General features: G+C 56.2%; 1 protein-coding gene across 2 annotated transcripts in view; it reads left to right on the plus strand.

Annotated features, from left to right (window-relative positions):
• LTBP2 (latent transforming growth factor beta binding protein 2) overlaps positions 1–26,054 on the plus strand; it is a gene marked incomplete at its 5' end in the record, with an annotated part of 72,828 nt that overhangs the window by 34,409 nt on the left and 12,365 nt on the right. The window contains 17 exons of one of the 2 annotated variants that reach the window (XM_082318469.1): positions 628–798; positions 2,419–2,619; positions 2,993–3,264; positions 4,854–4,956; positions 12,906–12,980; positions 16,951–17,073; positions 17,539–17,703; positions 18,539–18,769; positions 19,333–19,355; positions 20,825–20,864; positions 21,271–21,363; positions 22,435–22,560; positions 22,744–22,872; positions 23,295–23,414; positions 24,355–24,474; positions 24,647–24,769; positions 24,967–25,092. In XM_082318469.1, the coding sequence (XP_082174595.1) occupies positions 628–798; positions 2,419–2,619; positions 2,993–3,264; positions 4,854–4,956; positions 12,906–12,980; positions 16,951–17,073; positions 17,539–17,703; positions 18,539–18,769; positions 19,333–19,355; positions 20,825–20,864; positions 21,271–21,363; positions 22,435–22,560; positions 22,744–22,872; positions 23,295–23,414; positions 24,355–24,474; positions 24,647–24,769; positions 24,967–25,092 (2,241 nt within the window). The remainder of the gene's footprint in view (positions 1–627; positions 799–2,418; positions 2,620–2,992; positions 3,265–4,853; positions 4,957–12,905; positions 12,981–16,950; positions 17,074–17,538; positions 17,704–18,538; positions 18,770–19,332; positions 19,356–20,824; positions 20,865–21,270; positions 21,364–22,434; positions 22,561–22,743; positions 22,873–23,294; positions 23,415–24,354; positions 24,475–24,646; positions 24,770–24,966; positions 25,093–26,054) is intronic. The other variant, XM_082318470.1, reaches the window with a different exon arrangement.

The following is a 26,054-nucleotide window of genomic DNA, read 5'->3' on the forward strand; positions in this document are numbered from 1 at the left end:
CAGCTGTCTCGCTGGGCAGGGATGGAGGGCTATGGCATCAAGCCAGCTGGTTCATGGTCACACAATAGTGCTGCCTGTTGTCCATTCTCCCCAAGCCCCCAAGAGCTCTGAGTGCCACTTCCCCCCGTATCTAATGTGAGGATGGTGAGGGACCAGGAGGGGATCGCAGGATGTTGGGGGACACTTACAGGGAGACATTGGTTTTCTCAAGCCCTGATGCTCTTTTTGATGGATACCAGTGTGGCTGTTCGTGTGGGAAGTCCTCCAGTGGTTTAAGGGCAGCCAGTCTCCTGGCTACTGACATGGCTTGAGAAGGAATATTGTCTAAAGCAGAAAACCACTCTTTATACTGGAGTTAGTGCATGTGTGTCCCTTCACAGAGAGTTATGCCACTACAACTGGGCAGGCAGAACATGCTGCTGGCCGTTTTTCATGTGTTGACAAATCCTTACTGATGCTGGAGCAGAGGACAGGCTGGAGTGAGTGAGGGGCAAAGAGAGGCACTGCCCCAAGGAGAGGCACAGACCCCTCCTTGCTCTGGGAATGCTTTGGAGCTTGAACTGCAGATCATCAGCCCCCTGGCCTGGAGATGCTGTTTCCACTTAGCACTGTCCTTTTCTTTCATAGGGGCAAACCTGACAGAGAAGATTAGGAAGATAAAAATCGTCTTCACACCCACCATCTGCAAACAGACATGCCGGAGCGGGCGCTGCTACAACAGCTGTGAGAAAGGAGACACCACCACTCTCTATAGCCAAGGGGGGCATGACCACGATCCCAAGTCCGGCTTCCGCATCTGTGAGCACCCCGAGGCCCCCAGGCCATCTTCTTGCCTGCTCCCCCACTCTCCTCCTTCTACCTTTCTTGCTTCTACAGACTGAGGGCTTGGGCTGCTATAGGGATTGAAGGAGATGGCCTCTCCCAGTGCCTTGGAAGATGTCTCCTGGGGTCTTTGGGGCTTACTCTATCTCTGTCTCTGGGGGAGGAAGACAGACCATGCCTCATTGCTCTCTTTCCTGGGCAAGCAACTTCTGTTTCCATCCCACCCCAGGTAGGGGGGACGCGTGTGTTTGAGTCAGGCCTGCAGCCAAGCCTCACCACCCCCTCCTTCTCAGAGCCAGCTCACTGCTTTCGTTGGCATCCAGTCTTGGGACTGACTTTCATCACCTAATTTCCTCCTGTTCTCTCCTTTCACTCACGTGGCAGCCAGGAGAGCTGGCTGCAGGTTGCAAGCTGTTCTTATAAACAGGGCTGCTGAAACCTCTGCTCGCCTTTCAGCGCTGCTGGGATTGCTCATCAGTTCACTGGGATGCCCAGCTGTGGGTTGGGCACATCCTCTTGGAGCCAGTTGGTGGGAGCAACCCGCAGGGCCTGGTGGGACTCGTCCTCTGAAAGCCTCTGTAACTCTCAAGTTCCTCTAACACTGAGAGAGTGCAAAGTCTGGCTGTTGTGGACACTAACTGATACAGGGTTCATGGGAATTTCTGCTTAGATCCCAGTCCAAAGATGTGTCTCCTCCCCCCAAAACTGGTTGCTGGGGTTGAGCAAATGAACTCGAAGCAGGGTGGGAGCTCATCCCCTGGAATGAACCTAAGAAGCCATCCTGTGATGTGCAGCAGCAGCATCTCATCTCATGCTGAAATGAGTCAGGATGATCTGTCAGGAAATCCCGTGCCTTGCCTGAGCATTGCTCACACTGAGAGACGCTCTGGGTTGCTCCAAGCATCTGATGAGGCCAGAAAAGACATGACTTAGGTTTCATCTGTGGATGCTTTTTCCGAGTCTGTGCAGACAAATTGCTCCCGATTCTTTTGTCCCACTCCAAGCTTCTCCCACTTGAGCAGCTGGCAGGGCCAGGGCTGGCTAGGAGACAGGCTCTGAGGACGTGGCTCTCTGCCCATTCTCTCCTGCCTCTCCCGTCCCCACTGAGCTCCCTACTGGGCTGGGAGTAAAAACCCTGCCAAGTGGGGAGGGGGCGATGCAGAAGAGAAGGAATTGTGCTGACTCCGCCGTATGTGGCTGCTGTAGCTCCTGCCCCACTGAGGGATCCTGCTGTGCCAGCAACACCACCTTGGCCCTGGGGGGATTGCCCCACAGGGCATGGGTGCCCCAGGCTGGCCATGGCCTCAGAGCCCAAGGGAGGGCTCATCATCTTCCACCCATGACTCCAACCCTGAGCAGAGCTCAGGGAGGACCCTGGCTTCTCCACCTGCTCCCGGCTGGATGGTGGTGCACAACAGGGACTCTGGGCTGCCTTCAGGCTGCAAGTGCTGAACCCAGCCCGGTGCTGGGTCTGCTCCTTGGGCACCACAGGGCTAGTGCTGGCCCAGATCCAGCTGCCTGACCTCCCCCAGCCGCCCCTTGGCTAGAGGCAGTGGCTCAGTTTCCCTGCTAAGCAGACCTCTCTTTGCCTTGCAGACTTTTGCCAGATCCCCTGCCTGAATGGAGGGCGCTGCGTGGGCCGGGATGAGTGCTGGTGCCCCTCCAACTCCACGGGGAAGTTTTGCCACCTGCCAGCTCCCTCTCTGGAAAAGAAGCAAGGAGGGAGAGCCCCAAAGACCCCGGCCAGTGGCTCCATGAAGCATTCCACCTACACCCTGCCCTTGTCCAACCAGCTGGGTGAGCGTGGTCGGGGGCTCCAGACCCCGCATTTCCCTCATACTTCTGAGTCCTCCTACTTGAGTGCTCCTCAGATCTTCATTAACAGGCCCGAGGAGGCCACTACCTCCTTATGCTTGCCTTTTCAGGCCAGGTTGTTAGAAAAGTGGTTCCCTTAGTTTTTGAAGGGCTCAGGTTGACGGGGAAAGTTTTTGGTAGGTTTGTCCTGTTTTGGGGCCAGAGAAGTAGTTTCTCTTAGATGCAGTCTTCTTCTAGATTTCCTGGTGGGGTCAATCTACCTCTCCTCCCTTGTGACTTTGTTGATGACAAGATGCTCTTCGGGTGCCAAATTGTTGCCAGATTGTCACAATTGTGGTATAAACTCATCTTCCAGCTTCCCTAAACCCTTCCCTGGTGAACGTCCACATCAACCACCCTCCAGAAGCCACCGTGCAGATTCACCAGGTGGCCAGGGTGCGGGGTGACACAGAGGTGTCGGAGGAGAACAGCGTGGAGGCGGTCCTGGTGCCTCAGCTGGCTGCTGTGCCCTGGTACACCTACACCCATGGGAACGGCAACACCATTGCCACAGAGAGCGGCCAGCAGCAGCAGCTGAGAGCCCCAGGGCTGCTGGGGAGGTGCTTTCGGGAGGCTCTCCATGGGCAGGTAAGAGGTCAGCCGTCAAGTGTTGGATCGTGTGTGTGGATACACGTTTCTTGTTCTGGGGTACGGGTGCGTTGGCTTATGGGTCAGGGAGGGTGGCCTTTCATTGCGTGAAGCTCTTCAGCGTCAGCATGGGCATCACCCAGGTGCCACGGGCACGGGCAGCAATGTGTTAGTACTTGGGAAGAAAATCCCTTGGTTTGGCCCAACAGGGAGACCTTGCTGCCTTGCCCTGACCAGGCTGTGCCCTGGGGCAGCACAGCCCAGACTTGATGGCTTTCACACACAGTCTCGTTTAAAAAGGGTGCCCTATTTATAGCAACATTTAGAGCCACGCTCTGTGATTATTGTAGGAAACGTATAAAACATAGGAAAATTCCTTTCCCTCTCAGACGATAAATGAAAGTCTGATTTCCATGGAACGACGCCTGCCCGGGCAGCTCAGTCAGGGTTGGGAAGCAAATGCACGTGAAGGGCTTTCTCACCCCTGTCCCGCAGTCGTCGTAATTTCTTATTTTGTCTTTCCCCATATGTTTCTCTTGCGTCACTGGAAAAGCATCGGAGGTTTTTGGCACCCACAGGAGCACCTGTGAGCTGCCCCGGAGCAGCTCACGCTCAGTGAGACCCCCCCCGGCTGGGCAGCCTGGGACTCAGCCCCCTCCCCACTGCTCCCCAGCCCTTTCTGGGGTGCCGTTCCCGGTTCCCATCCGTCCTTCAGTTGCTCCCATCAGAGCAGGATGCATTCTCAGCCATTCCCTAGTGCAAAAATAAATGAGATCAAACCCTGGGGCTGGAAAAGACCCGCTCCTCTGTGGGGAGACAGCGTCTCTCTGTGCCTGGGAGCAAATAATGATGCACAGAGATGCTTGTGGATGCCCAGAGAGGCTGCAGGAGACGCTCTGGGGGGAGCGAGGAGGGCGGCAGGGGGTACCCTTGCTGTGCTCACACCTCACCCAGCTGGGGTGATGCCGTGCCCGGGAGAGGGTGAGGAGCCCGGCGGGGAGCACTTGCCTCTCCCCACTCAGCCGCAGCCGAGCCGATCGGTATGCGAGTGCTGGGCAGGCGGCCACGCACGCCTGGACAGGGGCCAGCTCCGGCCTGTGGGCCGGCGGCTCCGCTCTAATGGGGAAGCCTGTAATCCAGAGGGCCTTGCCGGGGGGGCGAGGGGGGTGGGAAAGAGAGACTCATTAAGCAGAGCAAAGTGCCTGACCGCAAGCTCCCTGCCGGGCTGGAGTAGTGCACCCATGTCGCTGGCTAATCAGCGAGGCATGGGGCTGATCCGAGGGCTTTGCCCGGTGATATCACCTCTGGTTCATCTCCTCCTCTGTTTGATGTCCCCTTCTCCTCTGAGGGGTGCAGTCGAGGGAGCCTCGTGTTTTTCTGTCTGCACAACTGTTTACTGTCTTAAACCACATCCCCGGTCCCACAGTGCCCTGGTGAGGAGCTGTGCCAGGAGGGCTGTGCCAGCCTCTGACCACAAACCATCATCCCCTGTGCCGGCTCTGCCGCCGCCTGCCAGCCGGCCGCAGCGGACGGGCACGTGTCCTCCCCCTGTCCCGCAGAAGCCTGATCCTCTGGTCCTCTCTCTGCAGTGCACCAACCCTCTGCCTGGGCTGACCAAGCTGGAAGACTGCTGCGGCAGCGTGGGGCTCTTCTGGGGTGTGGACCGGTGCCTGGCCTGCCCGCCTCGGCCAGGTGAGTGCTGCCGCTGCTGGGGACGGTGCAAGGTACGGCCCGCACCCTCGGCAAGCAAAAATGGTCAGGCTGCCTTGCGTGGCCGAGGAGGCATGGAGCAGAGCCACAGGTCCCCTGCCGTGTGGCTCTCCTTTGCCCAAGGCCCTTGGGGACGGGCACTGTGTCCAGGGCGGCATGTGGGGCCATGCCTGCTCCGCTGCTGCCCCAAGGAGTGCTCTGGTTTGGGTGCTGGCCCCAGGCTCAGCGCTTTCTCCCCAGACTGCCCCTGTGAAACCCTGGTGCGGGCGGTGGTTGCTGCCATGCCAGCCCCGCTCGGAGGGAGAAACAGGAAAAGAGCGGCCGTGGTTTTAGGAGGTGCAGTCCTAGATCGGTGGAGGAGGCTGCAGACTCGGCCCTATAGAGTTACGGGCTTGCTCTGGGCCCGACACGGGCTTGGCAGGGGCTCTGGAAATAACACTACATCAAACAATTGGCAGGAGCACACCCGGGGTCCGTTCCAGGGGCACGGGCGTCCAGCCCTGTTTCTGCTGCGCTCGTGAGCCGGACGGGCTGATCCAGTGGGAGACGGGGATTCCTCAGCCGCTTCATTCAGGGTGCTCCGTGACAGGCATGGCCCCTTGCGCCACAGCCCCCCTCCTGCATTGCAGTGGAGAGGCTGTGATGAAGGACTCCTGGCTGGAGGGAGGCAGCCCCCCAGGCAGCTGGTGCTGAGCAGGTCCACTGCAGGGCAAGGTGCACTTATCCAAGGCAACACGGGCAGGGAGCTGCTCACCTCTCCCCTGCCTGCCTGCCTGCCCCCTTTCATCACTGCTTGTTCACACGCCTTCACTGGATCGGAGAACTAAAATAAACAGACCCCATGGTCCAGGAGACTTTGACTCGTGAGGAGAGCGGAGGTGTTCAAGGCGACAGGTTTTGTGCAAGCAAGTGTGGTGTTGGTGCCTTCTAGCTCTGCCCAGAGGCTGTCCCGCTCGCTTGCACGAACGCTCCCAAGAGCTGTTTGCATCTCGTTGTCCTCCCTCAATTCAGTTCCTCCACAGCCAGGGGTAGGGCCGTCTGGAGCCAAATTCCTCGCAATCACAGACGAGGTTGTCAGCATCCTGGAACCCAGCGCAGATCTGGGGAGCTCTGATTGCTGTCATCTTCCTGCTCTGCACGGCTCTCCTGTGGCCCTGGGCCACGCTGCTGCTTGCCTGCCCTCGTCCATGTGCCAGCCCCAAGGGAGCCTTGGCTACATGCGGTATGTGGGTGACCACAGGGTCTCCAGGTTCAGCACAAACAAGGAAATGCCCCACGTGGGCCTCAGCCCCCTCCTCTTTGTCTCCAACTTTTGCATCCTCAGTCACGGCTTTCTCCTCCCCATCTCACAGCAGTCTCCCTGTTTCTTGCCCTGTCTCTCTGTGATCTCCCCATTAGGAAGCAGGGGGGGCACTTAACACTTTGGTTAGGCTACAGATGGCTGCAAAATCTCTGCACCTCCTTTCTCTTTCTCTGTGCCAGGATGCTAGGTATCACTCAGCAGCCAGAGCTGTAGCAGTGATTGCTCTGCTGGACTTAGGTCTTCAGGCTTCAAAACGTGTCTCTGATCACAGGCTTCCAAGACATGAAAACAGGCATGAAATACCCCCATGTGCTCCTTACAGTCAGCCAGCCAATAGAGCAAATGCACTTAAGAAATGCCTCCTAGCTGCCAGCAGGTCCTGCTTCCACAGCTCAGCACATGCCTTGTGTCCCAGCAGCAGCTGAAACTCAAGGGAGGTTGCTGCTGCTGGTCTTCATTGAGTGGACAGATGCTTGTCTGGCTTTTTTTCAGATTAATTCCATGGGGATATGAAAAAATGTATCCCTGTGGGTCTTCCGTCTTCCTGTGCCACAAGAAAATCCCATTCTCAGTCCCTCTGGCTTTGGGTGATAAAGTTCCCCCTTGGAGACCAAATGGCTCTTGTTGATTTTGGCAGGAATTCAGGCTAGTTGAAGGGGCCGTTTTCATCCTCTTTAATTGTGTGCAAGTATCTTCCTCCTTCGGCTACCTCTGGTTGACTGCCCAGTAACCAGCCCCACATGCAGGAGACCACACAGTGCAAGTGAAGGGAGCTGTAAGGCAGACCCTCAACGGAGGCAGCCTAAGAGAGCCCAGCTCTTGTGAAGTGAGAAGCCCAGGTGGCTGGCATGCTTTTCTCTGGTGTGCTGTCTTCGCAGACAAGAGATCTCACCCCAGAGTGGAGCCAGGGAAACAGTCCTTTCTCCATGATCTTACTGCTGTAACGGAGCTACTGAGCACTGTGACCTCTCATTGCCCCACACCTCCTCTGCCAGGGCTCCCAGGTCCATGCCTGTCCAGTGTGCAGGCATCGCTCTGCATCGTTCCTGCCTGTAGACCACATCCTACACTCACATCCCTTCTGTCTCCTGGTCTTGCTTGCCTGTGTTGTGCTCACTCAAAGTCACTGGGCTGTAGTTCAGTGACCTGCTGTCTCGTGCACAGAGATAACATGTCCAGTGGATGTTTCCAGCTTTCTTCTTGGCACTGTGGTCTTCGGAGAGAACTTCTCTTTGCGCTCGTGTGTCCTGGGGAGGCGTGCACCAGAGCAGACTTGACAGCACTGGGAATTTAATTCCAGCAACCAGAGACAGAAATGGCAGAAGCTAGTTCAGTGTAAACACTTACAAATGTACAGAAGTGCAGCCAGGCAAGAGCTAGACAAATGGAGAACTTGTTTGGATTGACTGTCTGCCCGAGACACTGATTGTTAGTAGAGTCTGGATACGTCCGGATGTCTCTGTCGACTGCAGCTTTCATGTTTGGTACGTGTTTGTGTGCGGAAAGACATCAGAGAAGAAGAAGAATTGGAGGCAGGCATCTGTCTGAGCGAACCTGCCGTGACCAATCCCCGCTATTTTTTGTGTTTTGCCCATCATCAGAAAAGCTAAGGCACTTGAATGCTTTGTCTGCATCCTAAGGAGACTATGTTAAAGGCTGAGTTCATAATTAAGGTAGAGGTGGGGTTGACCTGGCCAGGACTCTCTGTAGTGGGTGTTACATGAGTCTCAGAGGTTTCCTTAGGCTCTGCTCAGGCTTTTGGCTGTCTGATTTGCTGCTGGGAGGGTATATATTGTTAGTCCCCTTCAGAGAAGTGGGCACAGAGATGGGTATTCAAGCAGGCTATAGTAAAAGTCACTGGGAGTTTGCTGTTGCTCATGTAAGTGAGAGTTGAAGATGGCATCCCCAGGGACAACCCTGGGAGAAAGGGGAGAGCTGAGACCTTGCTCTGTGAGCTGTTGGGGCAAAGGCTGTCACCCAACCCGTGAAAGAAAGACATGAGCCAGAGGCAGGGACATGGAGAGTGGCAGGACACCTGCACGCTGTCGTGCAGCTGCAGTCCTTCAGCTCTGGCTGGAGACAGCTGGATGAAATGTGCTGCACTGCAAGGTAGGATAAATCAGATAGAGACATCCAATGACCCCTCTGGGTCTTTTAGTACTCAGAGGAGGTGCTGGAGCACACACTGAAAAGCTAGAATGGAGAGGCAGGAGGATACGGGAGCTGGCAGGTAAAACTTGAAGACTGATAGAGGGAAAAGGGAATCAGAGGGTGAGGAAGCAGCTGACGTAGAGACACTTGGACATGGCTGGGAGGAAGCCCCAGGACCAGCAGGGTATTTGAGCGGTGCTGGTGAGGAAGCTGCACTGAAGCAATGTCCTGTTGCCTGGCAAGCTCAGGATGCAGGGATAGTAGCAGGCACACTGCTGGGCAGAGCTACTCCTGCTTACCTGCCAGACCATACACTATTTTGGGGTATACAGCGGTCTGTAGAGAAGAACATGCTGGAACAAGGTCAAGAGATGATCCGTGGAAACTAAAACCAACAAGACCCAAGCTGCAGGTTGACGCAGACCCCAGGGAGGGTGTGGATTTGAACACTGGTTTCCCTGAAGCCTTGGCCCTCCTCAGACATATGGGGATAAAGGAAACTGCTAGTGGAGAGTTTTTTCTGAAGGCAAGGTGAGGTGATCTGCCCAGAGGGGGATCACAGCCCTCCTCTTCCAACTCCTCCCTGTCCCTGAGACCACACAGCTCTGCGACCAGCAGCGCTCCAGGAGAAGCCCATAGCTATGATGGACACCCTCTCCTCTACCGTGCAGGAGCTACAAGTCTCACCTTTCTGCGGGGGTTTGGGGGACTTTCTGGCTGCAGCAGTAAACCTGCATCTTCCAGGTCCTGGTTTTTCACTGCCCGCTGTCCCTTATTTCAGGCTGCGGTCAGCCTGAGCGTGGGCTGGGCTGTGCACCCACCGGTTGCACTCACTGCAGATCTTCCTGGGCTGCTTTCTCTCCTCCTGCCCATGGGTTTTAACTGCATTAAGAAACAAGTCTTTGAAGGCTATTGTTTTGTTTTTATTCACGCTCCCTGTGTTTTTTCAAGTTTTTTGTCCTGGAGAAAAGTCTGAATTTCACTGGAAAGTTGGATCTTGTAATGTCTGGTTTGGCATCCGCAGCACTCCCCAAACAGACCTCCCACCGTGAGAGGGGTGGCAGCTCACCCGTGGAGCCGTCGAGCGGCTCCACGAGCCACAAGCTCCACTGCGCTGTGCCGGCAGGCATTGAAACAGCCACAGGAAGCCCCTTGCAAATCAACCCCCTGGTCTGCTCGTGTGATCAGATCAGGGAGGATACAGGGAAAAAAAACCCTGGAAATGTGGGAAGGAGGCTATGGAGAGGGCTGGTTCTGCCACTGCTACACCATGTGCCACAGGGAGCCTGTCTGAGACAGTAAAGAAGGGCTGGTTTCTCAGAGAGATAATGCCTTTTGTATGATAAATGGAAAGAGTTGAAAGAAATGGGCTAGCTTTCAGCAGCCAAGCATTTCCTCACTTCTCATCTGACCGCAGGCTTCCTCTTCCCCTTTGAACAGTGTGATATTGGCTGGCCTAAGGCAATGTATTATCTCACCGTACAAACCTTGCCTTGCTCAAGCCCTTGTGGCTACCACCACTGGAAGTGGTTTCTTTCCACTTCACCATCAGCCTGAGCTTCTTCATCCCATCTTCAGACAGCGTTCGGGGAGCCAGGGCACTTGGGTAAAGCCTCTTCTCCTGGGAAGTGGTGGACAACTTCTGAAGTGTGCCTGGCTGCTTAAAGATTGTCCTGCTAGGCTGCAAAACCTCTCTGCCTGATTTCTGTGCATTCATTTCCCTTCTCATTCTGCTGTGCTCAAGTATTGTTATAGCTAGGGACAAAGGTGCTGGTGAGAGTCCTGGGCTGTGGCCGCTTCGTGCTCACCTCCTCCTTTCTGGATCTGTGAGCTTATTGCATGCATGATCCCCTGTGAGAGCCTGGCCCCGCCAGGGATGCCCGGTGCCTGCAGAGCTTGCAGAAAGCAGCACCGGGCGATGGGATGAAGCAGAGCTGGAGGGAGCAATGAGGAGAGCCAAGGGGGAGTTCTGGTGTGCAGGTACCTGGTGAGCACATCGCTTCGGTGCAGCACCCACGGGGCTGAAGTGCCCAGGACGTGAGGCTCCAAAATCACACCCGCAGCAAGCCTGAAATCCCTCTGCCTGACAGATGCAGCTCAGCTGCTCCGTCCCCAGCCTCAGGCTCCAAGAGCACCCCTTCCTGGAGAGAGTGTAGACAGACAGACAGACACAGGAGGCTGGGACCCCTCTGGCTGTGGGTGCTGACAAATTTCTGCCCTCTGATCATCAGATCGGCTTTTTCCCAGATGCTGCCCTGTTGCTGGATTCTAGAGGAATGTTCTCCCACTCCTACCAGCTGCATGGGAGAGGGGTGGCTGCTGATCCCCTTTGCAGGAAACTCAGGTGTCCTAGGCTGGTTTTTCAGGGGTTTTTGGCCGTCTCTGCTATAGTTCGGCAACATCAGAGCTCATGGAAGGAAATAGTCCTCTGCTCGAGTAACCAAGTACAAAGCTGAGAGTTAATAGCTTACATCCTCCTGCAGCCACACGCTGTCTTCCTTTGCAGCCAGGTCCTGGCAGAAAGAGAGCAGCCTCCATCCAGTACTTCAGAAGCTGTCTTGGTTCCCCTTGGTACAGAGATCTGCTCACATTACATTACAGTTATTCTTCCCAGGGAACGCGAGTTTCTTTGCAAAATTAAGACATTTGTCTGCAGCCTCACGAGTGATTTGCTGCAGTAACAAGCCGCAGGTTTCTGCAGACTGGAGTCATACGAGTGCTGAGGTGGCACGAGACCTACATGCTTACCCCCCATCACTGGTATTTTCTTGCCCTCTCCCCAGCAGCATCTGGCGGAGGGATGCTGCAGGATCTGTTTCTCCGCAAGGGCTTTTCAGAGAGGGAGCAGGGCTCTGACACATGTCATCGCTGTTTGATCTCCAGCATGCTTGGCTCCCTGTTGGAGAGCTCGCACATAACGATACTGCTTCATTTGAGCGTCTGTTATCACATCGTGCTGAGGCTGACAGATGCTTCCAAGCACAGTTAATGCCTGTCGGCAGCCCCGAGCCCACAGTCTGCGGTGTGGGAGGACCTGGAATCCCATCGGGACGCAGAGCCTGGAGCCCATGAGCCAGAGGTCGTTTTTCTCTTCCCAGAAGGTTGGAAATGTACCCAGTTATTCCCAGTATCACCAGCAAGCCCCTCGCCCCTAACATCTAGATATTTGTAAGTACCTCCTACTTACAGTTCATGACTGAACTGTTGAAGGGGGTGAATAGATTTTTCGTCTTAGTCATTCATTCATCCAGCCACGAAGGATCTCTCTGCACCCAGAAGACCTTGTAGCTTCATTTAATACACCTGGGGAAACCAGGCTTTCTATTCTCCTTCCTGGTACAGTCTGGTGAATGGCTTGTTGTTCTCCCATCTTTTATTTCCCAAGTGCCTTTATCCTAGGAGGCTGGTCCCTAACTTTTGCCTTTCAAGAAGTGTCCTAGAATGGCTTTAAACTGCATTATAGGGTCAAAGTGTCCAGGACAAAGAGTTATGGACACGCCTGTTCTCTGCCCCCAGCGCATTGTTTGTATTCCTAACCTTTGCAGGCTCTTTCCGACCATCTCCTGCCACAAGGATGGTCTCAATTTGTCCCTGGTTCTTGAAAGCTGCAGTGCGTTAGGAATCTGCCAGATCCTTGATACGGCTATTGCCATGGAGGGCTTTCCACATATGACACCAGGGTGTGAGCTACTGATGCCAGGCAGGAGGAATTCGAGTGGTGGGAATACGGCTGGACAGGCACTTAGCTGTTACATGCACTTCTTGTTTCCAAGAGTATGGTCCAGAAAATTAAAAAGAAACCCCACCCTGGGAAAATCCCATCCTTAGGCAAAGCACCCTTCTTCCTACCCCACCCTGTGCTTACTCACTCCCAACCCATCACCTCTCGAATTCCCTTTCCCTTGCTCCAAAATATGGTGCCTAAATTTGACCTCCTTGGAATTTATGGGCCACATTTTACTTGCCTTTATAAAATTTGAAGAGATTTAGTTATGCAGGTTATAGGCCCTTTTGAAGCCCACAAAACTATTTTAAGCAGCAGTTTGAAATTTTCTTTGATGAGAGTGATCAGGGCAGGAAATCATATGCTATAAAAAAGTGGGAAAATGTAATAAACGGGCCCTGGGCTGCTATTTCAGCATCTTGTCAAGGACCTGTCATTCCTTTCACTCTGATCCCCCTTGTCATGTGCCACCAGGCTATCCAAGCAGGCCTGGGAGCAGCTGAGGCGACACAGTGATAGATATAAAGCACAGGCAGCACCTCTGGGTCACCATTTTGGCACCTACCAAGCAGCAGAAAACACCGCTTGGGAAATGTGGCTGCTTCCACCTTTCCCTCTGCCCTGGGAGTCACTAGAGGCCCATCCAAGGCAGACCTAGGGACCCTTTCCCCTCCGCAAGGAGGGCAGAGAGAAGGTAGGATGCTGGTGGCTGGCTCTACTGCCAGTGTCCCACACTGTTTGCTTTCCTCCCAGCACACCCTGTGATCGAGAACGGGCAGGTGGAGTGTCCCCAAGGATACAAGAGGCTGAACCGGAGCCACTGCCAAGGTAAGGATGCTGCTTTCATATCTCTCTCTCCTTCCCACATCCACTGTCAGAGCTGTAATTATCTTCATAAGTAAAATACAGTTATCTAACTCCCTGATACAGATCTACAAAGAACGTGACATAAAAATCCCTGTGCTTTCATCAAGCATGAAAAAAAACAGGTAACGCTGGACTACCTGACTCAGCTGATAAGCACAGTCAGCGCATAGTTGGGCCAGCATAAGAAAACTCACCTACTAAGTCCTACTGACACAGTAAGGACATATGTTGCTGCTCTGCTATGTGTGAGTGTAAAAACACTTCTCCCGTCATCTGAAGCAACAGAAATTCTGTTGCCTGAAAACATTTGGGAAGGTTGTCGGCTTGTTCCGTTGTTCATTTTCAAGTGGGAAAGTGCCATAAAAGTGAGTCCTTCTGTTCCAAGCGTGCTGCTTGCCCGTGCTGACAGGCTGCCCTGCCTGCCCCACGCTGCTGGGGTCTGTCCATTTCTCACTCCTGCAGTCCCTCAGCTCTGTATGAGGAAGGCACCATCTCTCCGCTTTTCTCTCCGGTTCATGTTTATTTGGCATGTCTTGACCCGTAGGGCTTGTGTTTTTCCGTGCTCTGACTGAAGTGGAATTTTGTGGTTCCCTTCTCGTGATTCATGATAAGCTGAGAGGTGACATCTCGAAGATGCAGCAGGGAGCCTGGGCCCCGGCCATGCAAACCCAGGGCTGGCAATCCAATGATTCATCTCTTTTAGCCGGGACTTTCCACCATGCTTACTTAATTAATGATTCAACCACCCCCCGTTGTCCTGGGGGAGAACTTTCAACAACGCAACAACTTCTGTTCTCCTTGGTGCTCAGATCTCATCCCTTATGCGGCCACAGACAGCGCTGTGGGTATAAGGAGCTACCCTGAGACATCAAACCGGAGTCAGAGGAGCAGAGCAGCTGAGGGACTCATGTCCGTGAGCAGAGACCTGCGGTGCCTGCTCTGGATTTGTGACCCCTCTGGAGCAGGGAGAGGCTCAGCGTTCTGAGGAGTAAAGGGAGATGGCAATGTGGAGTTGGCTAGGAAGATGTTTTTGCACATGAACCGTGGACCAGAGATTTGTGCTTCTCTGTGCTCCGTGAGCCGGGCTGGAGAAGTACTGTTCTGCAGATGGTCTGCTGCCTTGAGGCGCTTTTCCCATCTCTGCTGTTGCAGCAGGATGTGTGTCAGGAAGCCCAGCACCTCACTTAGGGTCCAGAGTGAGCAATTTGGCTGATAGACTGTGGGAGAGGCTACACGGGGCCTTCTCTTGCCAGCCCAGGTAGGAGGGGAGCCAAGGGGCTGGACAGCAGCTGATGGTTCCTGAGGTCATTGGCTGTAGGAGAGGAGCTGAGCTGGGAAGAAACTGAGCTCTGGCTTTGCAGGCTGTTGTCAAAGCACAGATGAGTGACTGGAGGGGGGCCCTGGCAAGAGCCCACTTTCCTCTGTCCTGTATGGACAGAAAGGGTTGTCTCTGGTGCCTTCCATCAGAGGAACAAATGGCTTATCTCTGCAAGATCTCCCTGCCTTTCCTGCGTCTTGTTGACCAGGAACAAGGCTGCAATGATTCTGAGTTGAGAGTGCCTGGCAGACCCATTCAGGAAACCTCCCAGTGCTGTTGGGATGAGCAAGAAGGATAGCACTGGAAGGGATAAGGTGGTTGCTAGACATGAGGCAAAGATTGTCTTGGAGGCTGCAGGCTGGGGAGCCTGGAGACAGCGGTAGGAAGGTCTGCATGCACAGGGGTCACTGCACAGGACACACACTGGCACCTTGGTGTCCGTGTATCCTTGGTGTCTGTTGCTGACTCAGGTCTTTTCTGCTCACCAAGCACCATGGTAAACCAACTTGCACCTTTCCACCACAGGCTGCCTGACCCAGCATGTCCGTTTCTGAAGCACCAGCAGGCTTGTGTGGGGTTGGAAGGAGCAGCTGAGACAGCATACAGATCTTGGTTTTTGGTCCCTGAGGCCTCTTCTTGTGGGCTAGCCCCGTCACTGGCATGCTGCAGGGGTAGGAGCGCATGGCCCCCGAGTCCACCTGCCTGCTTCTGTTCCCTGTGGGGATTTCCACTGCGGGTGGGTCCTCTGCTGCCAGTGGACTAGAGGGGGTTGGACTGAAGCCGGGACGTGGCCCTGTTTTAAATTAAGCTCATAAAGTCCAGCCCTTGGTGCTTGTTTGTTTTGTGCTCTCATTACTCTAATCCCTTCAATCCCTTTGCTTATGTGGAGGCCAAACACTTCGTCCACTTGGTGTGCTGGAATGACACGGCGCTCCGACCATGCCGGGGAGTGACAGGGATGAGCCCCAAGGCTCCTCTGGAGAGCCCAAGCCTCTTCTCTGAGTTGGGTTCCCAGCACATTTGGGGTCTGGCCACTGGTTGTTCTCATGAACTCTGTCCTGTGCTTGGTTCGGAGCAGGAAACCATTACATTATGCAGCCAAACCCTACTCCTCCCTGGCCTGCTGCGCATCCCTGTAGCATTGGTACTTCCAATTGACTGAACATCATGGCCTGGTCTTGATGGCCCCTGTGTGTCTCAACCACGTATGGGGCAGCCAGTGGGGCAAATGGGGGAATTTAAGAGCACAGGGCTGGAGAAGACATCTCAGGTGATTAAGTCTGAACTCCAGCTGTTACAGCTGGCTGCGTGACACCCTCACTCCCACCAAGCAATGATGCTTCAGCTCTGAGGAATAAGGTACTTCTGGGAAAGCCGTTCCTGAGCCTAGCTGCTCTCAGTCAGGCTCCTCCACTATCTCCATTCCTCCAAGCATCCCAGCAGCCCGCCTCTGCACCCCTTGCACCTTGAGACAGTCTCTAGAGCACCGCTGGGGGCTCTCAGGGCACCTGGGGTCTCACCAGGGCCTTGTACACTGGCACTCGGACTGCCCCGTGTCTTTCGGAAGTGTTTGGCATGATGCTGCCTAGCATCACGTTGGCATTTCTTGGTCTTGGCAGCTCGCAGCTGTCCTGTGAGCAGCGAGTGTGCCTAGGTCCCTCTCGCTGCCTCCTCCCACCTCTTAGCTTGTAGTATGTGTTCCTGTGATTTGTCCTGGGGTGGTGCTGGCGTTCATCCCACTACTGCCGCTCTGTGCTCCCATCCAGCTCTTCCTGCACTGTTTGTGCCTCCTGACACAGCACATTTCATCAGCACACTGACTTTTCTGGGCCAAGCTCTTTAGTGAAGATATAAAGCTACGTCAACCATGAGGAGGGCTTCCTCCTCTCTCTCCACCATGAAAGCTGCCCTCAGCTCCCCCTTATGCATCTTTTTACCAATCCCTGTCTTCTCCCACTTAGCTTATACATTGCTACGTGGTGCTACGTAGGAAAGGCTTTACTGCAGCCGAGATGGGTGAGCATGATGGTGTTTACCTGGGATAAGCCCAGCTCCCCTCCCGAAGGCTGCATCTGATCCGTGCTGAGTCAGGGGCAGAGGCAGGGCTTGAGCTTGGCGACCTCCCGCTTGCTCAACCTGTTCCTAGAAGAAGACACTACAGCGGTGAGCCACAGCCTGGCCCACCATCCCTCCGCCTCCGGAGGGGATCGGTCACTGCCCTCTGTGCGTTTGGCACTGAGTTTCTCAGCAAGGATCATCTGTGGATGACGGCTCCATACAAGCAAGACCAGGGATCGGGTGAAAGGACAGGACTCACCAGTCCAGGCTTGCAAACGACAACTGCGATGCCCGTAAGAGTGACCCTGCCAGGGTGGCTCACTGTGGGGGCCACATCTGTTTTCCACAAGGACCGTGAAGCAAAGCCATCCCTGCAGCTGCAGTGAGCGAGCTCCGTGCTGCAGATGTGGGACTGCTGTCCCATGGAGGTCCCCACCGCGCACCAGCCAGGCTGAGACCCCCTCAGTCTGTGGCACCTGAATGGGAGGCACTGGGTAGGGCGTTCAATTCACTCTCAGCTTCCTCATATCTCACCAGGCTCTCTCCTGTCCACAGATATCAATGAGTGCTTGATGCAGGGCCTGTGCAAAGATGCCGAGTGTATGAACACCCGCGGCAGCTTCCGCTGCACCTGCAAGCCTGGCACCATGCTGGACCCGTCCCGTAGCCATTGCATCTGTAAGTGCTCCAAGGAACCCCTCCGCCTGGGAAGGGGCCTGAGCAGGACCCCACGGCTGAGTGGAGGCTGCAGCGTGCTTTGCGTCTCTTGCGAGTGCGGTTGAGTTACACTGTCCTGCACTTGTGTGCAGGATGGGCCCCCTTAATGCATTGTTCTTCTCCATGGACATCTCATGGCCCCTGTAGAGCCTGGAGGGGATGTGCCTGTGGTGTGGCAGGAGAGGACACAGCCTCCTGGGCTGAGAGAGCTCCCACAGGAGCTGGATTTGCCTGGGGCTGGCGCTGCTGGGGGGATGGCCCGATGGCTGAAGGCCAGGGAGTGTTCTGGGGAGAGGATGGGGCAGCCCTCGGGCTGGGAGGCGCAGGCAGAGAAGGGCCCGAGGGGGAGAGACCAAGTGTCCCCCATTCTCTCTTTGGAGAGCACAGAGCTTGACCTCTGGCACTGACCCTGCCGTTGTGTTTCAGCGGACAAAGCAGTGTCGATGGAGCAGGGGCTGTGTTACCGCTCGGCAGCCGGAGGTGTGTGCTCCTTCCCCCTCTCCCATCGCATCACCCAGCAGATCTGCTGCTGCAGCCGCGTCGGCAAGGGCTGGGGGAAGAACTGCGAGGAGTGCCCCGTGCCCGGCTCAGGTGAGACGTTCCCACTTCAGCTTTGCCTGCTCTGGTTAGGCTGGGGTTTGGGCTTGCCTGAACTTGCTGCCACGCAGATGGCTGCAGTCCCCAGAGCTGAGCAGTGCAAATGCTGGCCTGTGAGATGGGTGCAGCAGCCCAGGAAGCAGACCTGGATAATACGGGAAGACAGAGAAATCCCTGATGGGAAACCACTCTGTACCAGAGGGTGAGCACAGCCATGTCTGTGCCTGGGTTTCCTCAACAGCCCTTTTGTCTCTCGTACATCTTCTGCTGGATGAAAGCCAGGTGAGGATGAGTTTGGCATATCTCAGCATGGGATAGGGTGGAGGGGAAAGCACTGAAATCCTCAGGGATGGGAAAAATTTTCAGGTGGTTTGTGCAGAGCATCTTGAGTGATGTGCAAAGCACTCAGTGCCGAAATACCTGGGGTTTGCTTTTATCTGCTCCCTTGCTCAGCATGGAACTTGCTGTGGCATGATCCCTTCCTAGCAGTACTGACCCAAGGGAGGGATTTAGTTTTTGGTGTCTGGGAGTACCAGCCAGTGCCTGTTAGAAACCCACCCTGCCCTGTGAGCAGAATCCTTCTGCTCGAAGCGTCCACCCACAGCAGCCCAGATGTGTTTCTATAAGGATTTAACCCTTAGAAATCTCCAGAAAATGATAGGATGGGAGAAACTGGTACCTGCATTCACATCCCTGCCTGTCAATCTTCATTCCTTTCTTCCGCTTGTCCCACCATCATGTCTGGGTGCGGTAAGCGAGGTGATCCCTGCACCACCCTCTTCCTTCCAACCTCTGTCCTCTAAAGCTTTGATTTGATTTTCCCTTGCAGAAGCCTTCAAGGAGATTTGCCCAGCAGGACACGGCTACACCTACTCCAGCTCTGATATCCGCCTGTCGATGAGGAAGGCAGAGGCAGAAGAGCTGCCTCTCAGCTTGGAAGAGCAAGGGGAGAGCAGCAACTGGACGTTGGACTGGGCAGCAAGGAGACAGCAACTGCAGGACAGCCTGCGTGGGAGCGTCCTGGAGGCATTCCCCCACCCTGGCACCTCAGCAGGAGAGGGTAGTGTGGGGTCTATTGCTTAAAGCTGCTCCATCCTAGCAAGGGTGGGCAAATGCCCAGGTCCTGCCATGCCCTCATGGGTGGACTTCTAGCTGATATGGGCTTTCTACATCTGTATGAATATGCAAGATGTTCTTCAGCCCTACTAGTGTTCCTGGGGCATGAGACACCACGTCTTTAAGCCTTTGGAGAGAAGGTTGAGTGTTTCAGGTTCCTGTGACTTCATCTTTGCAGTTGGTGCTGGCTGGCCAGGCTGCTTCCACCAGGACCTCAGGTCTGGGTGGCAGCCCTGGCACTGCAGTCCTTGGGCTTTTGTCCAGCCTAGCTGGAGGGAAGTGTGACCAATGGCTTGTGCCAGCACCTGCTGGAGCAGAGCTCCTGGGGTCTGCGCGGTGCCAGGAGAGGAGTCCGGGTGTGTTGGCTTTGGGAACAAGCTCTTGTGGAGGAGCGTGAAGGACAGAGCGGCCGTGTCTTAGAGATGGAGTGAAGTTAGGGCAGCCAGGGTTTGGGGAGGATGCCTGCCTGCCTTGTCTCTACTCACCATGCACTATTTCACTTTCTAGGTGAAGTTTCTCCTGCTGTGCAGGTAAGTTTTGTCTTGCTACATCTGGGTGCATCCATGGTAGCTTGATGGGCAGGAAGGGGGATGTCATACAAATAGGTGGCAGGGAGGTGTGAAATGTGGTCAGAGAGAGCACTAAAGAGAGCATGTAGCTGCTGCCGGAGGGAACAGTGTATGAACTGCAAACCCTGTCACCCTGGCTGAGTTGCCGTGGCTGAAGGCACTGTGCCACGTGCCTGCTGAGCCCTTGTTAAAAGGCCATTAGCTCAAACCAATGGGAGCTGAGGGCTCTGCTGCACTAGTTCATGGTCAGCGCTGACTCCAGCTGGCCATTTGCTGGGGCTGGGGTAGCAGCCCAGTCTGAGGCCAGAGCTGGCTGAGGTGTGGGCGCTCACTCCCTGCTATCAGCCTGGCCTGGTGGTAGGGCTGATGGGCAGCAGGGGAAGGGGGACTGCTGCAGTCAGCTTGGGGAGTGCTCCTCTCACAGAGCCCAGTGTTGTGTTCAAGCCCAGCTCACAGACAGGTCTCCCCATGCATGTGTGGGTGCAGCAGAAACCCCACTGGAGCAGTTGGGGCAGGGGTCTCCCACACTGGCTGTGTGAATTCACCCTGTCTGACAGGAGCAGCCTGGGGACCGATTCTCTGCCAGGCTTTCCCAGGTCTGGGTTTCTTTATTATGAGTCTCACTTGAAAAATGTGCATCTCTTGATCCCTGCTGTCAGTAGAGGTTGGGCCATATCTCTCCTGAGCATCTCTGTGCCCCCTTGCTATAGCAGCGCAGCCCTCAGAACGTACTTGCAGCCCCTCTGAGAGAGGGGACAGCACTGCCATCGTCCCTGCTTCATAGACATGAAGTGGCTTGCCCAAGGACATGTGAGAAATCTCAAGATGGCAGAAATTTGAACCAAAGCTTCCAAACTTGAAGCAGAGCTAGTCTGGAACTTATGTTGCTCAGACGCCTATTTTCTTCATCCGTTGCGGAAAGATCCTCAGAGCAGAGACCCAGGTTGTGCTCCAACATCTCCTTTGGCAGCCATGGGTTTGCCAGGAGGGGATGCTGAGAAAGAGCGTCTAGCACCAAGCACCCTTCTAGTAGGTAGCACTCTTGAGGCAGGTCAAAGCAGTGGCTGTCCTCAGCCCTCCAGAGCCACCAGTGACAGTAGCAGCATTTACCGTGCCCGGATGCCCTTCCCGGCCACCTTGCAGAGGTGCCTGCCCGGTAGCAGTGCCCTGGGTCTCACCTGCACAGCGTGCTGGCATGGCCTCTCTGTGGGCAGCCCCCCGGGCACAGCCAGGAGCTGTGTTTTACTCAGGACAATGTGCTCAGGACAGAGCGCCCCTGCCAGCTGCACCCAGCCGTGGCAGCTTCTCCTCCCAGGACAGTGTCTTGGGGAGCAAGAGGAGCCAGGAGGTGGGTGGCAATGTGTCTCAGGGATGCTGCATCCCAGCTACATGCACGTGGATAGCGGCAGTCCTATGTTTCTGTCCCTCAGGGCGCTGCTGATGCCACCGCAGAGCCTGCCCCGCGCAGAGGTGAGTGCCAGGGTGGTTGTGGGGATGGTTGAAGAGGATGGGGCAGTGAGGAGGGAGGAGAGCAGGGAGGCTGGGAGCTGCCTCCTCTGCACGTCAGCCCCCTGGTGCTTGGCAGGACAGGCTCCTGGCTGGGCTGGCTGCAGGGCGGCACGGGGGACCCCTGCCATGCTGGGTTGGCTGATGTGGGGCTGTAGGGATGTGGGGAGGTGGTGGATCTGCAGCGAGGTGGAGGAGGCTGTGTTAAATAACAAAATGATGAAGTTGCTGCAGCCACCCTGCGGCCCCTTCCCATGTGCTCTCTCAGGGCTGTAGATGCAGGGACACCCAGCACAGGTGTGGTGTGTGGGCGGGCACCTCTGCTTGGGATCAGGCACTGGACCTCACCTCTCTTCTTTGTCCTCAACAGAGGAAGAGGAATCCTGGCGTGGTTCTCCCCAGCCTGGCCCCACCACCACCTGGGATGCTGCTGCTCCAACACAGATGCCAGCGCAGGGCTCAGGTCCGTGTCTACCACTTTCGGGGACTTCCCTCCTCTTTCTGCCTGGGACTATGGGGAAATTATGCCCTGAGCTCTGCCCAGGGGCTCTCTCCCTTCCCCAGCCTGCTTGTCTTCCCACACGTCCCCTTTGACTTCCCAAAGAAAAGTCCCTGCCCTACCACCCTGGGGTGTTGTCCCAGCCTGGTCCCGGCTGCTGCCAGCCAGGGAAAGCCGGCTGGCCGTGGGGAGGCATGAGAGCGATGCCGTAAGGGGAGCAAAGTGTTTGGCTTTCAGGGTCCTTCCCCACCTGCAGCTCACTTGCTCAGTGCAGCAGAGGCTGCCGGGCGAGGGGGATCACGCGCCCGCTCCGGTGGCTTTGGCCCCGTTCCCCCCCCCGTGGCGTGAGCTGACTCATCGGGAAGGGGGAGCGCAAGGGGAGGCATGTGGCTCCCGGGGCGGCTTGTTTACTGCGCCAGAAACAAGGGCGCTCTTGTTCCAGGGCTGCTCAAGTGTCTGGGAGCGCGGCCCCTGCCCTCCGCCGGGGGCTGGAGCACCTTGGGGAGCAGGCCTGGCCGAGGCACCTTGCTGAGGAATGCGTCTTCCTCAATAGCCTTTTGTTTAGGGTTGGGCTGGCCCCCCCAGCCAGCTCAGTGCTGAGGGGTGTGCGGTGCCCCGCTGCTCCCCTACTGCTGCCTGCACCCCGTTATGCAGGGTGGTGGGCGGGGGGAGCCCTGCTGTCACCCCAAGAGGAGCCACCTCACAGGTGCCAGGCTCTGCTGCCAGCCCTGCTCCGAGGCATGGGGCTGGCAGGCTTCCTCACCATCCTTTTCTGGGGCCAGCACGCAGGTGAACAGTGCAGGGGACCGGGGCATCCCAGCTGGGCTCAGGCTGGAGGAGGTGGCAGGGTCTGCTGTGTACTCCTTGCAGCCCTGTGGGTGCAGACTGCCTGAAAATGTAGAGGAGCAGGCTCAGCATTGCTCTCCAAGAAGGGAAAAAGCAGCCTCCCCGGCATGGTGCTGGGGACACAAGGCAGACGCTAGACTCTCTGCACCCTTTTGGTGCTGTCCCCAACCCTGTGCTCTCTCCTCCCAGGGGTCGGCAGCTGTGCCTCTTCACCCCTGTCCTGCGGAGCCGGTGCTTGCGTGCTCACCGTGGAGGGATACCGCTGCTTGTGCCACCCTGGCTATACGTTGAACCCCAGCCGTCGCCGCTGCATCGGTAGGTTGGCACCTCCTCTGCCTGCCAGGCCTCGATGGACCGTTCGATCCTTCAGGCTCCTGGGGGAAGGTTTTCTGGCAGCTCTGCTGAGCCCTGCCCACCTGCTGCACCGCAGGGCTGGCAAGGGGCTGGCAGGCAGCTGCGGGTGGTAACTGCCCGTCTTCCTTCCTTGCCTGGGCACAGATGAAGATGAGTGCCTGAAAGATCCTTGTGCTGGAAAAGGGCGCTGCATCAATAGTGTGGGCTCTTATTTGTGCCTCTGCTACTCTGGATACACCCTGGCTGTCTTGGAGGGCAAGCAGAGCTGTGAGGGTAAGTGGTGTCTGCCTGCCACAGGGCTGCCACCTCCCCAGGGTCTCCCCAGTCTCCTGCCCTCGCACTCTCTCATGCACGTGCACGCACACACGCGCTCATGCACACAGTGCACGCGCACCTGCACACACACACACACGTGCATACTCTCCCTCCCTGCAGGCCTGCCCACGGACAGCCTGATCCATGGGGATCACCCTCTCCTGCTCGCTCAGGGACAGGACCTTGCCCATGATGATCTGGGCAGGAGCCTGTGATGCCAGCCCTGATCACTGCTTCATGGCAAGGGGGGTGCTAGGACAGATGGGGGATGGAGGAGAGCCCCGGCACGGGTCCCCTGGGCAGAGCCTGCTGCAGGTGGAGCAGCAACTTTCCTGCATCCAGGAAGAGGGCTTCAGGACTGTCTCCCTGTCTGTTGCCAGATCGAGATGAATGTGAGCAGCCCTCTACCTGCCGAGGACAGCGGTGCATTAATACCCCCGGCTCCTACCGCTGCGAGTGCAAGGAGGGCTTTGCCCTGGGCCCCAGAGGACAGTGCGAAGGTGAAGCTTGCTGCTCCCTGTTCCCCTGCCCCTCCAACCCACCCTGTGCAGGGCTGAACACCTGCGTTCCTTACCACTCCGCGTCTCCTCCTGGAAGGGAAGAAGGACCCCCCATGTTTGTCTGCCCTGTGCCCTCCCTGAGGGCTGCTTGGCCTCTTCTCTGCCTGGAGGAGGGACAGGCTTTCCTGGGCTGGGAAAGGGGAGTTCTCCTGAGATCCCCTCCCACCTCCCCAGGGAAATCCCCTACGACCAGCCCATGCTGGCTTCCTATTCTGGGAGGAGATGCCCATATGTTTTCATGCCAGCTTGACTCTGTCACCAGGCCCTCGTGCTGGCAAGTGGCCTGCAGGGAGAGCAGACTGCAGAGACTGAGGCCACCTGTCACCACAGCATCCCGCTCACGTGGCATAACCTGGCCTCTTCAGAGCATTCGGACCTTGTGAACATACGATGTGCCTGATCAAAGATCCCCCTTTCTCAGTAGCTCGTCTCCAACAGAGAGTGGAAGGCTATTTCAGGGAAACAGGGCATGCACAAAATGCTGCTCCCCCCGCATGGCCTCCAGAAAGCACTTGCCTTAAGGACTTCCTGAGCTGGAGGCTGCATCCTAATCATAGTTACGAAAGTCCCTGATGAAACAGCCCTGCACAGATGTTCTCTGATCCCTTTCTCTGCCCATGCACATTCCTGGCCTTGGCAACATCCTGCGGCAGCGGGTTTCGCTGCTGGATTATGTCAGCCCTCAGGTGTGGGTGTAGGATCCTGAATGTTAAGTGGGACTATAAGAAGTGTTGTCCAAGCCCTGGCAAACTCGTCTCACCTCCTCTTGGGCATCACTGTCCCCTGGAGGGGGACTCTGAGGACCCAGCTGGAGGGGACATCCTGGAGAAGGCTGCACTGTTCACCTTTGGGAGCATGAAAGGAGTGTGTTTCTTGGCAGATATCAACGAGTGCGTGGATCCCAGCCCTTGCCCCCACGGGAAGTGTGTCAATACGCTAGGCTCCTACAAGTGTGTCAGCTGTGGGGATGGCTACCGGCCCAGGAACGGGAGATGTGTTGGTGAGGAACATGGGCTGTCTCTGGGTGGCACCCTCGCCCCCTGCGGCAGTGCTCCCTGCAAGCCTCAAAAGGAGTAGGGGCACGGGCAGCATGCGTGGCCAGGGCAATTTGGGTGTCAGGGATGGTGCTGAGCACCCTCCCATTCCATATTGCTCTCTGCTGTGTCACGCAGATGTGGACGAGTGTCTTGTGGAGGGGACCTGTGCTCATGGGCGGTGTGTCAACCTGGATGGCTCCTTCCGCTGTTCCTGCTACCGGGGCTACGAGGTGGCACCTGACGGGAAGAGCTGCCAAGGTACCGGGGGGCCGTGAGTCCAGACCCCCTGAAGTGTCACGCACCAGGTCCAGAGGTTTCCCTGGGCTCTTCCTGAGCACTTGGCTCTGTCTGAGTCCTGGCAACCATGTTGGCTGGCTCCCTCAACACGTCTTCCCCGGTTGTGGTTCCTCCGCATCCTTCCCACTCATCCCGCTCTCCCTTGTGTGCTTATGCAGACATCGACGAGTGCACTGCCCGGGCTGCCTGTCCCTCCGGACTCTGCCTCAACACTGAGGGCTCCTACTCCTGCATGGCTTGTGATGCTGGCTATGCTGTGTCCAGAGACAGCAACACGTGTGAAGGTATCCCTTTCGCAGGGACAGGGGAGCGGGTGCTGGAGGGAATGAGGGAAGAGACATTGCCATAGCTGGGTTATTGGTGGGGTCTGGGGACTTCTTTAGCCTCAGGATCCTTCTCCAGCTCTTTAGCTCTCCGATCAGCAGATAGATAGTGGAGGGAGGAGCTGCAAGCAGATGTCACCTAGAGCAGCAGGAAGGTGATCTTCCTCACCCAGGAAAGGGATGGGGGGGCAAGGACTCACTGATGAGACTCCTGGACTAATGGTGACCTGGGGGATGCTGACAAAGGCCAGAGGAGTACAGGAGGCCTGGAAACGTGGGCAGAGAGGAGCTGTGTGTGGTTCAGTTCAGAACTGTGTGCCTGGAAGCATGTGCCCTGAATGCAGGTCCTCAACAGAGGCAGAAGCCTTGGGTCCACAGCCAATAGAGAGACTGGGCACGCAGGGTTCATCCTTTTTCCCCAGTCCCTAATGTAACTTGAGCATGTTTAAAAAGGAAAGAGTAGTTCAAGGGCTCTGCTGTGCCAGGCATGCATGGCAGAGAGCTAACACCAGCATGGATCTGTGTTGGTTGCTTTGCTCAGACATGAGAGTGCCCTGTCCCAGCCTTACAGCCTGACTGCCCCAGCGCAGGCAAGGAAACTCCTTCCCTGCTGGCTGCCCCCAGGGGACATCGTGAGCTTGAGATGGCTTGATGCAAATTCCCTGTTTGGGGCAAGGGAAAGAAGGGGGCAGAGCTGGTGAAGGTATTTGTTTAAAGATTGGCCATGTGCTGCAAATTTCTCTCTGGAGCACTGCAGAGCTGGGCAGCCTGTACATAGCTGGCAAACAGAAGATCTTGCCTTTGATGTGACTCTCAGAAGACCCCCCTGCATGGGGGCCTCCAACGGGGGAGGAGAGGGAGGCTTTCCTCCCTCTCTTCTCCTCTGTTTTGGTGTCTGAGAAAGCTGGAATGAAATGAGCTTA

This window comes from Platalea leucorodia, assembly GCF_965183815.1.
Source record: "Platalea leucorodia genome assembly, chromosome: 7".
Taxonomy (NCBI): domain Eukaryota; kingdom Metazoa; phylum Chordata; class Aves; order Pelecaniformes; family Threskiornithidae; genus Platalea; species Platalea leucorodia.